The 15,438-nt window shown below is 34.5% G+C and overlaps 1 protein-coding gene across 1 annotated transcript in view; it reads left to right on the top strand.

The window, feature by feature from the left end:
* The first annotated feature begins 1,017 nt into the window (after positions 1-1,017).
* The window catches only part of LOC110198154 (netrin receptor DCC), a 378,347-nt gene continuing 363,926 nt past the window's right edge, over positions 1,018-15,438 (top strand). Inside the window, exons 1-3 of the mRNA XM_078151764.1 lie at positions 1,018-1,057; positions 1,881-2,035; positions 5,755-5,875. Coding sequence (XP_078007890.1) covers positions 1,018-1,057; positions 1,881-2,035; positions 5,755-5,875 — 316 coding nt within the window. The remainder of the gene's footprint in view (positions 1,058-1,880; positions 2,036-5,754; positions 5,876-15,438) is intronic.

The raw sequence follows: 15,438 nt of genomic DNA, 5'->3' as shown, positions 1-15,438 counted from the left end.
TTTGTTTGTAAATTAATTTTTATTTGTATATAAAATCATAAATAATGGGTACAGCAAATGTTAAAGTCCAAATAAATGATTGTTTAGCTCAAACTCCTGAGGAGGATCTGCATTAATGAAGCCCTAGAGAGTTTATGAATATTACATTATGCACTTGGTGAAAGTACTGGAGCCATAACACATCTTTTGACTCTCATGCCTCAGAGATTTGCTCTGTACTATGTAACCTGTGAAATGTGTGTGAGTGTGGAACGTATAGTAAATGTATGAATGTAGTTCTCTATCTATAACTATCTGTCTGTCTAATCTTTCTATATCCATAACTGTCTGTCTAGACACATATAGATATATACATATGAATATATACACACATACAAATATGCACACACACATGCATATCTATATATACACGTGCATAATATATACATGTATCTAGATATATGGCTATATGCACATGTACACATATCGCATCATAGATATCCATAGTATATACATACAACATGTACATACATGCATATTTGCGTATCTACATGGATATGCACATTTGCGCACATGAGTGTACAATATATTGTTTATGTGTGCATATACATATGCTTATTTGTGTGTGCATGTATGCATATATAACATCTGCAAAAATAATTATAGAACCATATATTTCAGAATATATTCATGTGAATTTGCAGAATTTGAATACTCTTTTTTTCCCCTCTACTAGTCAGTGGTCCTCAAAAGATCATAAGTTTACCCCCCAAAATAGTATAGATTTATTATCTACCATTGGAAATATGGTACACATCAGAGGAAGCAACATTTGAGGGACTACTTATCATGGAAGAGCAGCTTCTCTGGTAATTTTGAATAAATTTATTTATATAAGCCATTATATAAATCAAACAGAAATACAATCAATTAAATATTCAACATGGCCACTTGAAAAATGCACATTTATTTTCTGTGTGAAAAGAGATATCATGTCTGTTACTTTAAAATTAATCTAATCTGGCTTCCCCAGGCAGTATGAATATTCAAAATGGACAATTCCTGCAAGATCCCATATGTATGAAAATGAACAGTTCATTTGTGTGTGTGTGTGTGTTGTGCTTTTTTCTCTTGCCATTGAGGATTTGTAGGCGATATGGAGTAAGCTTAAAAATTCATTAGTGATTTTTTGTTATTTTAGCAGTTTTCCTTCAATTGTAAATTTCCATCATCATCTAACTAACATTATGATAATGAAGAAATTAAATTAAATTAGCATATTGTATACCATAACCTGAAAACAATAATATATTATGGTCATACAAGACAATGGATAATTGCTAGAACAATAAGGATGTATTCTTAGTAAAGATAATCCAGCTCATTTTAGCTTCCTATCATCATGCCCAGTTTCAACCAGGGAATGAGCTCAGCCAAATTTCCATGTTATTGATAGACCCCTACAATGCTTTAAATATAAGCTTTCTTCTCTGCAGGGTTGTGAAGGTCTGTATCACACTCTGCTTCCTTGATTAATTGACGTAAATTTTATGGCTCTATTTACCAATTGGAGTCTAGGTCAATTTTATTTAAGCACTTTGGTACTCAGAATATTTATTACATATAATTCCTTTTTTTTTTCAAAACTTGGTTTTTAATCTTTCATTGTGGCAAAATACTATTAACTTTAACTGTTTAACTGTGTTTGAGAAAATAAATGTTTTCTACTCTTGTTCCTGTTTAATAAGCTAAAGGTTTTGGGGAAAATTTGGATTACAAATGTTTTCTATTTCAGTTTAGTGTGTTTTTAGTTCAGTGAAGTCCTCAGCATTCAATGTTTACAGTCCAAACCTTTTAATTTTCTTTTCTTTTCTTTTCTTATTTTTTTTTTGTCTTTACAGTTCCACCATGGTTTTTAATTCACCCTTCAAATCTCTATGCCTATGAGAGTATGGACATTGAGTTTGAGTGTGCTGTCTCGGGAAAGCCTGTGCCTACAGTGAACTGGATGAAGAATGGAGATGTGGTCATACCTAGTGATTATTTTCAGATAGTGGTAATTACATTTTGCCATATTAGATTGGCAGATTTTTTTTCAAATTGTGTGGTAGTTCTTCAGTTATGTGTGGACATGTGTTTCTTGAGGATCACAGGGTCCCTGTCCCTGATTTTTGAATGTGTTATAAACCTGTCTTCCTGAAGCAAACTAGATTCCTTAAAAGTATATTTTCAATGTATTTTAAAGCTATATTCTTCAAGCAAATACTAGTCCGTGGAGTGATCTGAAATAAACCCCTGTTGTTATGTAGTAGATTCAAACTTGATGTAACAGTATATTATCATTTTAGAGCTAGGAAGGGCAATCTAGCTCTTAGGTTTTGGATGAGTTAATGGAATCGCAGTGAGGCTAAATGACTAGCAAGAGGATACCCTGCTAATTAATGTCAGAACTAGAACTGGAACCCAGGTCTTCTAATCCAGTGTTCTTTCCCTTTCACTATGTGGTCACTTAGGTATATTTCAATATTGTTTGATAGCCCTAAATTTCCATTAAGAAATTATGTAGTGCTAGGATGTCCTTTCTCCAGGAAAATTGTGCAGATAGCTTTTGGGTCTGTGTCAGCTTCTAGTATAGTGCCTTTCTTGTAGTGAATTCTTATTAGAGAAAAAGATAGACATTAACAGAAAAGACTTGGAATCATTATCAACACTTAGTGTATGACCTTGGGCAAGTCTCAGCCTCTCTAAGACTCAATATCCTTCGTAAAATAAAGATGAAAGTGCTTTATTCTACCTACTTCATAATCTTGTGGTGAGGATTAAATGAGATCTTTATATAAAACATCTTTGAGGTAAGGATTAAATGAGATCTTTGTACCTCTAAAGTAATAATAGAAATATAAACTATGTGAATTATGATGATAGTAATAATAGGACCATCGACTTAGAAATGGAAGGGACCTCAAAGGCCATCAAATTAAAAATCTCTCATTTTGCAAAAGACTAAACTGAGCCCCAGAGTTGTGAAATGTGTTACCCAAGATCACGTAGATAGTAAATATCTGATAAATTCAAGTCTTCCCAACTGCAAGCTCCATGTTCTATCTCTTATACCACCTATTTGATGCTTCTATTCATCACTCTTGTTCTGGGCTTTACATTTTCTTTTCTTTTTTGCTTTTTGGTGAGGCAATTAGGGTTAAGTGACTTGCCCAGGATCACACAGCTAGTGTTAAGTGTCTGAGGCCAGATTTGAACTTAGGTCCTCCTAACTCCAAGGCCAGAGCTCTATCCTTTGCGCCACCTAGCGCCCCCTTTGCCAATTTTCATTTGGATTGCTCTGTTGTTTTGAGTTCTGGAAACAGTTTAGCTAGACAGACACAGAGACATATGTATGTATATATACACATGTGTGTATGTGCATATATATACATACACACACATACACACACACACACACACGTATATATTTTCCAATCTCTTAGTTTGCATATGACCTACTTGATGTCCAGAGGTGAGGTGATACATTTGCCTGAGGTAGAGCAAAAAAGTGTTACCAAAGACAGTCTAGCTAGGTTCAAGAGTAGCCTCTGAACATCCTAACTGGGTGACTGATCTCATGTTAGTGCACCCAAGCAACTTTCAAAGACTATATAATTTTCAGGGCAAATGACAATATGTATGGGTAGAGGGAATTTCCTTTCTAGAATTTCCTATGCCAATAAAATCACCAAAGTACAAAAGCAAAACAAACCCAAGTTGGTGATGGAAACAGAATTAGTACACCAGGGTTCCCTGTTCCTTGCCTCTTAATCCCCTCATACTATAACAATAACAGCAACAACTACTACTACTACTACTACTATTACTACTACTACTGCCACTACTAACTATGTAGTTTCTAATGTACTTTATAAGTCTTACTTCACTACTTTATAAGTATTACTTCAACAAACCTAGGAAGTAGGTGCTATTATTATTCATATTTTATAGGTGAGGAAATTGAGGCAGTTAAGCATCATGGCTATAGTTAAACAATAAGTCAGTATCAGAAGCCACATTGGAACTCAGATCTTCCTAACTTCAGGTTAAGTAGTTAGTCCACACCTAGATGCCAATGATACTTCACGTAGTCTCTTTTATTTAGGTTGCAGCAATCTTTCCACAGGCCTTGTTTTTTATTTGTTTCTGTGTTTTAACCATCTTTTGTGTACCTTTGGTTTATATATAACATTCCAAAGACTGAAGGAAACATCTCCATTTTTCCCCTTCCTCACTTATCTTTTATATTTCAAAATAGTTACATTTTCAATTGATTTTATATAATTTGATGGAAATAGAGTGATGATGAAAAAAAGTTAACTTTAGAATGCTTTACAACCCATTAGTTCCTTTAAGTGCACTGCTGTTTGCCCTACAACCGAATTAAAAATGACCTGTCATTGGGCAATTTGAAATGTGCTGTATACGCATAAAATATATGCTGCTTGCATATAAAGGAAATTGCTGTGTGCCCTTAAGGACACGTGATAAAATGTAACATTTGTTTTCTGTACAGTTTGAATAATCTTTCTCCCTGCATGACTCATTACCGCCAACCCATTTAAACGTCTATAGTCTTAGGGAGAGGGAAAATAAAATGCACAATGCATGTCTCGAACTCATTGTATACTTAAAAAATATTTTCTCCAAAAGCTTCAGAAATCTAGGAGTCATGGGCCGAAGTGATATATAGCTATGTGCCTCTGACAGTACATCTAATATTAATAGGAACTTTTTATGAGAATTGCCAATTAGAAATTACCTATATGTAGGAATTTTATATTAGTTGAGAATTTGCTACCTGATACTGAAAACAATTAAATATTCCCTGTGAGAGAATATTTTTCTCTTAATGACTTAAGGGAATGTGATTTAGCACGCTTCAAAATTACACAAATAATGCCTCTACTAATAAGTAAAATAAACTACATTAAATATAAATTTAAAACAATCGTCTGATCATTATATCATTTTTCCTCATATAAAAAGAAACAGATTGTCTTGCCACATGGAAGTGGAAGCTTATGTTCATTTAATTTAGTTTTGTTTGTTTTTTAATGGAAGATAAGATAATTAGAAACTTACCAGAAAAAAAAAAACTTTTTTTCTTTAATTTTTCAATAAACTAGAAACTATTGTGCTCTGAGTGTGATAGAGTTTATTTAAAAAGTCATGAACTATCAACAAAGAGATATATGATGGGGAAAGGTGAATTAACCATGTGTAAAAGGGAAGGAGAGCCAACAGATGGCCCATGACCACCACTGGTCACGATACAACGTCACAAGAACTCGAAGCTTTGGTCTCCGCTTTCCCCCCAATCACACACACATACACATACACCCTAGCAACTGCTGATATTGCTCTCTTCTCATCTTTGAAGGTAGGGCAGAAACTAAGGCAAGTCATTGCTACAACCTTTTGGCTGTCACTCACCTGATGAAGATTCTTGAATTCATATGCATATTGTCTGTACTTTATTATGTCCATGGATTGAAGGTAATAAACTTAATTGTAATACCAGATCACAAGTTTGCTGATACATTCAGCAGATGCTTATGAAACTACTCAGGTTTGTTAAGGTGTGTGAATGAAGCTCAGACCCAGTGAGTGCATCGTCTCTTCCGGTTTATTCGGGAAGCTAACAATAAAGCTTGGTTGAAGTTATAATTTGGTGCTGACTTTTGGTATTATTGTTTAAAAGACATCTCAGTCATTTGTTCTTCTCCCTAGGGTGGCAGCAATTTGCGGATCCTTGGAGTAGTAAAGTCAGATGAAGGTTTTTATCAATGTGTAGCTGAGAATGATGCTGGGAATACACAGACCAGTGCCCAGCTAATCATCCCTGAACCTGGTAAGAAGCTGAGAACAGTTGAAATGCTATTTGTAATTAATGTGATTAGTACTCGATTTAGAAAACCCAAAATGCTTCTCATGTCTCTCCCAGATCCAGTTCAAAAGTAATTGGATTATGAAAGAATGCCCTGTTAAAAAAAAAAAAAGGCTGTCCTTGATCAGATGAGTTTTGGAGGAGGGGATTCAAAATTTGGGAAATCTCTCAGACTTGTGGAGGCTGAAAGATATTCAGAGGAAATAATCTACATCATATGTTAAGTTAACGCCTTCTTTCTAACTGTGTTTGGAGATGTTTTTGTTGTGATGAATGAAGAAGGAATCTTGTTTAGTAGTTTCTACTAATCAAAAGATGGATAAATGTCAAAATCATTATATTTTTGTAGCATTCATATAAAATTTGTGTTGCAAAGGCAACACTTGGAAACAAGCTGCTTAGGAATAGTGGAATAATCAAGAAACAGACCAAAAAGAACAAATCTTATTCAAGAAAAAGGAAATTGAAATTTTCTTTCATTTTTCCCTCACCATAGTTTGTAAAAGAACGTAAATTATTCATTTTAGTAGATGTTTGGTATAGCATGTATTTATTACATGAATCCTGAATGTTTTCTTTCTTGTTTTCTTTCTGTTGATAATGCTAACTGTTCAGTTATTCTTGGTCTTTTTTTTTAATTAGTCTTCTAAGAAGCAAGCTAAATATATTTAAATGATGGCTTATTGTCTTAGATGATTTTTTGAAATGTGCATGTCAAGAGCTCAGATCCAGTGCATTCTATATCTAATTACTTGAGACACATCTATAATGTTTACACATGTGATTTCACTCATAATCCCCCTCTTTTTTTTTTAAAGTTGGATATAGAGGGGAAGACCTTTAAAACTATAGGGATTTGAATGGCTCATCTATTGGATAAGACAATGAACCATTATTTAAGGTCACTAACTTATCAGAATGTCTTATTTTTCAATTTAGTGTATGCTGCATTCTAAGTTACTACATGCAGATAAATATATGCTTTTAAATAAACTAAAACAATAATAGCAAGATAGGGATAGAGGGGAGAAGAGAAACTTTAAAAGAACTGTTTCCAACTCAACCAGAGCTATGCACACTACATTTTGACTCGCTGATCATTACTTAGGGAATCAGACTGGCACATTTTACCTCAAATTAAGTTACACACAGGAAGCCTCATCATAGAGGAAAACCATAATCCAACAGGTAGGCTTTAATCACAGAAGCCAGCATTCAGCTTGGGCTCTTTGATTATTTTTCAGTAGGTATAAGCCTAGGGAAACAGGGCTACCCTTAGCAGTAATATAGTTTTAATACATTACCAGAACCTGCCTAGAGGAAACTGGATAATTCATTACTTCTTCCACCTAGATGTTAAAATGCTGTCAGTAAATTCTGTACTCATGGTCAGTGTTTATTATGTTTGGCATTGGATTAGAATGAAAGCAAAAGAAAATGAAGACAAAATCCTAAAGGGCTGCAGGACACCATTGTAACTGTCTGTGTTTCCCTCTTATAAATGATGGATGACTTTTTCCTGGCTATTTAATCAGATCTTCAAACAATGCCACTCCAATCCCTCAGAGATGTTGAGGAGGCCAGCAAGCACAGATGGTAGAGAGGCAAGCTATACATATAAATTAAGTGATGGGGCTGACCATGGTGACGAGAACACAGCCCTCTCTTTTAAAAATTAGTCAATAAATGGTCACCATATATATTCAGGCACAGTGTGAACCCTCTGTTGCCCAGCTGTTCAGTTTTGGCCTGTCCACAGGCCTCTGACTGAGAGTTACCCCTGGCAACCCCAACAATCTGTTCCTCAGTGAGGCCCAGACAATGACCTATTAAAGCTGGTCTTCTGTGTGGTTTGGTACTCAGGGAAGCCTCATGAAGTTTCAATGTCGTCTTTTATAAACAGTTATCAACCATGTTTTTGGAGACTAGTCATTTAGAGAAAAAAAATAGCATTCTATTGATCACTGACTTGAGTGAACTGCTTTCTTCCTTCTGACAATGCTCTATAAGAATTAAAGTGTTATCAATTGATATAATGTCACAAGTAAAAGAAATACAGCTCCTTACAGGTAGAAGTCAGATACCCTCCCACCCCCACTATCCATCTCCATCGTTCACATTCCTTAAAAGTACATTATGCTTAGTCTTTGAAAGCCTAGTTCATAGTAGAGGGCATTAGCAATAAGAGAATGATATTCACAACCTGAGGTTCATCAGGTTCACAACCTGAGGTTCACAACCTGACAGTTCATCACTACTGTCAATATAAAACTGGCATAAGAAGTTACCTTGCTTTTACTTTCTATCTCCAATGTTTAGTACAGCCAATAGAAAGAAGTTAACTGAATGTTTTGTTAGTCGGTTGATCAAAGAAGAGAGAAACAATGATACGGGTCCCAAAAGTCTTAGTGAAATTTTAAGGTATTAAACCTATTTCCTAAAGCTTTAATAACTTTTTACTACAGCTTTTCCTAAGCTTTAGTAGCTTAAATCACTAATTCTTTTAGTCTTTTTTTTTTAAATTCTTTTAGCCTTAAAGCATTCAAGCATTAATAGCTAAAATCTCAAGTAAGACTTTTGGGATACACTGAATGTTGGTTTTTGTTTTTTTTTTTTTCCTTTACTGGAGATGTGATTTTCTTGGTATAGAGAACAACTCCTGATGATAAAATTCCTATTCCTAACGCATATTAGTACCTACTCTGAAATATCTAGACTTATTAAATTTCCTATGGAGATACTGAAAATTTAAATGACTTGTCCAGGATTCCACAGCTAGATTGTGTCAGAAGATGGACTTGAAACAGTGTTGTTGTTGTTTTTTTCTTACTCTGAGGCTAGCTCTATACTATACATCAAGGTACTTCTACTTGGCATGTCAATGTCTATTCTGTAATAATGAATGGGAAGTTAATTATGTTGCTTTGATTGTATTACTCGTGTACCTGTTAGATGTGCATCAGTCAGTAGTGGACTATTTATGTATAAGAAGTGTCTATCCTGAACCAAGTTGCAGAGAAAGTCATACTACTAAATGTGATGCCCTAGCTAGTGAGCAGTGGGAACCGGGGAGTCCACTTTATAGGATGGAGGAGAAGACGAGTACTAAGACCCAGAGGTGCATACAAAAAAGTCAGGGATACAGGGAATTTGTGGATCAGAGGAAAGAATATGCCAGTGTTTGGGGAGGTGGGCAGAACACAAGAAGTCAACAATCGAACTCCATGCCTCAATCAGTTTCTTATCCCTGTTCTAGATAGTTTTATTATGCTGTGAGTAACACTGTCTACTCATCTTTAGTGGAAGGCAACTTGGAACAGCTGGGGTGGAAATAATAATTGCAGTAAGGAGTTCTTGGCATTCAGAAAGCAGCTGTGATGGGGTGGAGACTGGGCAGAACAATTTGAAATGAAAATGGAAAATGAGTGAAGACAAAATTGGCATCCCAGTTAAAGGTATGACATGGCGTTTTATTTCCAAGACAGCAAAAAAGGTTTCTGGAAAAAAAAGTCAAGTGATTGTAAGAACAGTAAATCCTATTAGAAAGCACCACCAGCTTGGCCCATGAATTCAAGCTTATTATGTAACAAGTCATGTTCCCCAGAGTAACTTATACTGCATGCCTCTCACTTTTTAACAAGAACATCCTTTCATGCTGGTGTTATCTGCATTCCCCAAAACCGCTGTTATGATGGAGTTCTGCTGTACTATGGGAAATATATTGCTTAGGCATTTAGAAAACTGTGAATTGCTATCAATTACCTGTCCTTCTCAAAAAGGTTATGATTAAGAATGATGTTGAATTTTGCACATTATAATAAGGTGGTACATCACATGGCCTAGAATTCGATAAAGTTATTTAAGGCTAGGCTTAAGCTTTAAGGCATAGAAAGTGCAAGTTATATCCCAGATTTATCATTTTTTGTACCTTATCAATTTGAAGAGAAAAATTGGAAAACCTAAAGGGCAAGAAGAAAGTCTATAGGCACCAACCTACTTTTCTAACTGTATTAACTGCTACTAATTGCAGCATTTCTTTCTGAATGTTAATTTTTTTTTTTACATCATTACTTCAATGGGATTGTGCAAGGGGATGAGTAATTGCACAATTAGTCTTAACACTTCAAGATCTGTTAGGATTTAATTTGCCAGCACAACAGCACTGAAGTAACTGTGTAAGAGAATGTAGCTAACACTGAAGTGATGTACTTCCTAATCTGGCATTAGTTACTGGCAGACAAGTGTAATTATCAATTCTTACTGTAGAAAATGACTATGATTTCAGGCCTTCACTGCATTTGGTGTGGGGGTAAAAGTGTTTTCTGATGTCTAGCAATACTGCTATAAATACAAATGTGGTAAACCAAAAGTGTTTCCTACTCAGTGTCCCAAACTGGGAATTCTGTGTACAGAGTGGATCAGTTAGCATAGGTTTTTCAGATTTGTCATAGCTGAATTAAGGTGTTCGCAAATATCATGAGAAAGCTTTTAAAAAGAGTTTCATCACTGATTCAAAAGAAAGAGAAAGTATGCTTAGGGTCTCTGGAAATATTTTCCATTCCAAACAGAGGCAATTAACTTGGAATGTCTTCAAGCAGTTAATATGCACCCAAAGAGACTTTCTTTTTTTTTTTTAATACTTGCATTAAATAAGTCATTTGAGGCTCTTGCACATTTAAACTAATATAGTCATAAATCTGTTCTGTCTATTAGATAATTGTAAATGTCAATATTCATTTTTTTAAAAAATGAAACTATTGAAGAGGTTTGAAAAAAATTTACCTTTGTTATTTTTTTTTTGGTTTTGATCACCTTTGGGGGAAAAAAAAGTTCCTTTTCCTCTAATAAAATTTTGTTTACCAACCAAAACAGGTAAGTTATCTGACCTGGTTTTACCATTTGATCTCTCTAAATCAGAGCACAATATCATCAATTTGGTTATTTGGTCCATTTCTGCTTTCATTGAATGGAACAATGATGGGACTAAATAGAGTAGAAGAGAAAAAAAAGTCAATTAACTTGACCATGGAAAATGTTCCACATTTATACGACAAGGCAAAAGACCATTCCTTTTTTTAAAATCTAGGTCATATCTCCACCTACATTTCACCTTTCATTTGTTTCAATTTCAGTTGTATTATATTTTGTGTTGACTCCTTTATGTGGTAATTGTGAGAATATAACATCACACTTTCCAACTTTAAAACACTTTAGAAGCACCACGCTGAAGTTCTAGGAAATAAGATGTTACTATGTGGCAGTGAATACTTGGGTTAATAAAATGAGATGAAATATGTTTTTCTTTCCAATCTAACAGTTTTTCTTCATTGAAAATTAGCTAGATTACCCACAAATTCCTATTTTTTCCAAATTCTACAATCAAAAATATTTTAAGTATGCATTCTGATGATTTGTCTGTTTTTAAAAGTGGTTTTAAACATATTACAGTATTTGTAAAGTAATTATTTCTTTGCTTAAAGTTATATATTTGCAACTATTGGCATGTCATTTCCACTTGTTTTATGTGATCCATTTGCAGGAATATGAAAAAGAAACATACATTTTGAAACCAGAGTGGTAAAGTAAGCCAAAGGGTCACATAGACATAGGTAGTACTGAGCAGGCAAAAGAGGGTAATAGAATCATAGATTTAGAACTGAAAAGGATGTTATGGGCCATATAAGTTAACACCCTAACTTTAAGTATGTAGAACCTAATGCCCAGAGAAGTTAAATGATTTGACTAGGATTATATAAGTAGTAACAAAAGCAAACTCAAATCCACTTCAAAATCCAGTGTTCCTTAAATGGTTTTAGGTTTCAAATGAGAATGTTCCTTCAAAGACTTTCAATTTCAGGTGATTTTTTTTTCTCAGTATGATCACTTGTGGCCATCTAAGCATAATTTAATGGGTAAAATAAGTCTAACAAGAGGTTGTTTCTAAAAATATGCAGAACCTCAATGAATTTCTCCTATTTTCATGATAGGTGGATTTTTATGAGAAAAAAGAACCTTGACTCTTAGAATCATATATATAATATGTACAACTATACATTCATGTATATTTTTGGATAATAGTTATATAATCATATAAATATATCTATAAAACATGTGTATATATATAGTATGTATATATATACATCAATGTGCTTATACATGCATACATATGTATATAGGTATAGATATGTATATGTACACATCATAAATACATGTGTGTGCGTATATGTATATGTATATGTGTGTGTGTGTGTATTTATTTATTTATGTGCACGTAGAGAGAGACAAGCAGCCAGACAGACACTGGGTTTTTAACTCATAACAGATCAAGAGGTTTTCACTATATCACCATATAACTGAAATTAAACATAAACTTTTTGGTAAAGTGAATATCTCAGCAGCAAGAAAGGCTAAAGATGTATACTATATAGATTCTTCATATATGTATATATTATATCTATGCATATCTATGCATAGATATTATATATATGCATATATATTTGGAGAACTTTTTCTTTGAAGTTTTATTCATGTGTTTCATTTGTTATACCATAGTAAATTTCTATCCCCAGTTTTCATGGGCCTTCCCTTCTAAGAAAGAAAACAGTTAAGCAATATCAAATGAGTAAATGAACACATCTTTGCAACATTTAGCACCATTATTTTTTTCTACCTTTCAGTCAAGATAAGAGGCATGTTTTATTTTTTTTCTTCCCCACAACCAATGTTTCTTAATCTATGAAGTTTCAATAGTGGGCTCCACTTAGTTATTCCTAGCCTAAACATTTTACTTTAGTGGGGTAGGGAAGGATAAAGGAGGGAGAAAGTTTCCTTTTTTAATCATTCTGGCTTCAAGTAAAATAAACTTTTACCAAATAGATAGTGATGAGCAAAATCAGTTTGTCAGCTATTCAATAAGCCTTTATCAAGCAGCTTTTATATGCCAGGCATCATTGTGCTAACCCAGGTCTAGAAAACCTGTGGCCTTGAAGCACATATGGCCTTCTAGGTCTTGGGGTGCAGCCTTTTGATTGAGTCCAAGTTTTACAGAACAAATCCTTTTATTAAGAGGATTTGTTCTGTGAAGTTTGGATTCAGTCAAAGGGCCGCACTTGAGGACCTGGTGGGCCACACGTGGCTTTGAGGACACCTGTTAGCCACTAAAAATATAAAGAAAGTCAAAAGACAAGTGCCTGCTGTCAAGGAGATCACAGACTACTATTAAATCTTGTACCTGAGGCCTGTACCATAAGATGTCCTGGAGCTGGAGGAAGAGTTTTGTGATACATAAGGAAGGAACCTCTGGGTCACCAGGAGGCCGCTAATGGAGAAGCCACTGCAGAACAGGGCCAAGTAAGGAAAAAGCCCATATGCAGTGAAAGGAGACATGGAGACAGTGGAGAGTAGGGAGATGGAAAAAGCATGCTATTTGTTAGCTGTCATATTTAAGTTAATTATTAAAGTTTATAAAGTTCTTTCTTTACAGTAACCTTGAGAAGGAGGGAATATAAGTATCCCATTTTACAGATGAAGAAACTGGCTTAGTTAATAACTATATTCCTTTCCTTTCTAACATTTTATGACTTCGAATTTGAACTTGATCATCCTTTCCTTAATCACATCCTTTAATGGTAATGATTTCTGATTGGATTCAGGAGCCATTTGGGAACCACATCGGGGGAGAATGGGGTGATTAAAACAATGCCCATTGAAGTGTGGAGAGGGGAGGAAAGTGTTGTTCTTCAAAAGAGTTAGACGTGGTAAAACAATCAGCTAGAACCACAGTAAAAGAATCTGTCCATTCACTCATTTAGCAAACAGTTATCATGTGTCTGCTAAGTATGAGGTACTGTACTGGGCACTGAGTTGAGTGGGCAGAAAAATTTACTAGGCAGTGTATTAAGAGAGATATGCCATATAAACAAAGAATTATAATCAGATTGTGATAGATTGTATCAGAGTAGCACCAATTGCAGCAGCTCTTGTGTGACATGAGCAAAGCCAAGACTTGAACAATGGTTTTATGAATAGGGAGGATGAGATACAATAATATGATAATATCTCCATAATATTCTGGAGAAAGAATAAGTAGCCCTTGATGGCAGGGTGAATATAGCAAATATGTAGAGATTATTTATAGAGGCTGTATACAGCTAGTCCCTGATTACTGTGAATATTTTGTGAAGTAATAGCATTATTTGATTTCATATTTCCATTGGGCTAGAACCAATTATCATAATTTTCATAATTGTAACATCAAATAGTACTAATTCAAATGCATGTGACTGCTTCACAAGGTTCATACTAATTGGGAGCTATGTTTAAAATATAGAACTATAGTTCCCTTTTTATTCTCAAATTATCTAAAGTCACCTGCTTCAGATGCCTTTGTTTTAAGATAATGAACCAATTTTAAAATAATGTGAAATTGAGGCTATTTGGACTTAATGCTAATTTATTTTCTAGGATTTCTGAAGGATAGTTAATGCAACAGATGAATGCTATATCTCCATGGGAATACCAGTCAGCTCTTTTCACTGAATTGAGCTGTGAAACAATTGGATGGTGAGCACTGGAGTGAGACATTTGGCTTTAAGTCCTGGCTTCTATTGCTTGCTAGCTGTGTGACCTAAAGAAAGTACTTCCTTATGTATCACAAAACTCTTCCTCCAGCTCCAGGACATCTTATGGTACAGGCCTCAGGTACAAGATTTAATAGTATTGCTTGCTAGCTGTGTGACCTAAAGAAAGTACTTCAGGCTCTCTGACACACAGTTTTGTCATCCATAAAATGAGGATATTATATCTGCACAGTCTACCTCATAGGGCTTTTGTATGGAAAATGCTTTGTACCATATGTAGTGGTATGTGAAAGTGAGCTCTTATTTTTATTTTTATTAATGCTGTTTCAGTGAAAAAAATCAATAGACCAGTAGTTTAACTTAAGTCATGACATGGCTCTATCACTGAATGTACTAAACATTTTTGTTAAAACAGATACATTTGATGTAAATGTCAAGATGCTATCTAAAGAAAATGACTCTACAGAATAATAAGCAGTGAGTCATTGAACAAAAATTTCATATTTAGAATACCAGCAGTTAAGTTAATCTGTACATATAACCCCCAAAAGTGGTGATTCTTTTTTTTTTTTTGTCAGGGCAACTGGGGTTAAAAAGTGGTGATTCTTAACACCTTTGGATCCTTTTTCCATCTCTTCATCACTATCATTGCAGAAGTAGAAGACAATTGAACATAAATTAGGGCCACTTACATTTATCTCGGTTTCATAGTTTTCCAAGGCAAATATTTTTATAGTGTAGTGATCTGCATCCCAGGGATGAAGTTTTGTGGAAATTGGTAAGTTGGTGCTTGGATCAAACACTCAATATGACACTGACATACATGAAGCCTTTCCAGCTTGGTAGAATTAATGGATGAATGTTTAGAAAACCATTTATGAAGCACTTACCATCTGACAAGCACCATACTAAACACTGAAGATTCAAAAATAGAAGTGAGATGGTCCC

Source organism: Phascolarctos cinereus, unplaced genomic scaffold (genome assembly GCF_003287225.1).
Source record: "Phascolarctos cinereus isolate Bilbo 61053 unplaced genomic scaffold, phaCin_HiC Scaffold_4;HRSCAF=312, whole genome shotgun sequence".
Lineage (NCBI taxonomy): Eukaryota > Metazoa > Chordata > Mammalia > Diprotodontia > Phascolarctidae > Phascolarctos > Phascolarctos cinereus.
Note: the sequence above shows the minus strand (reverse complement) of the source record. Positions and strands in the feature narration are given on the sequence as shown.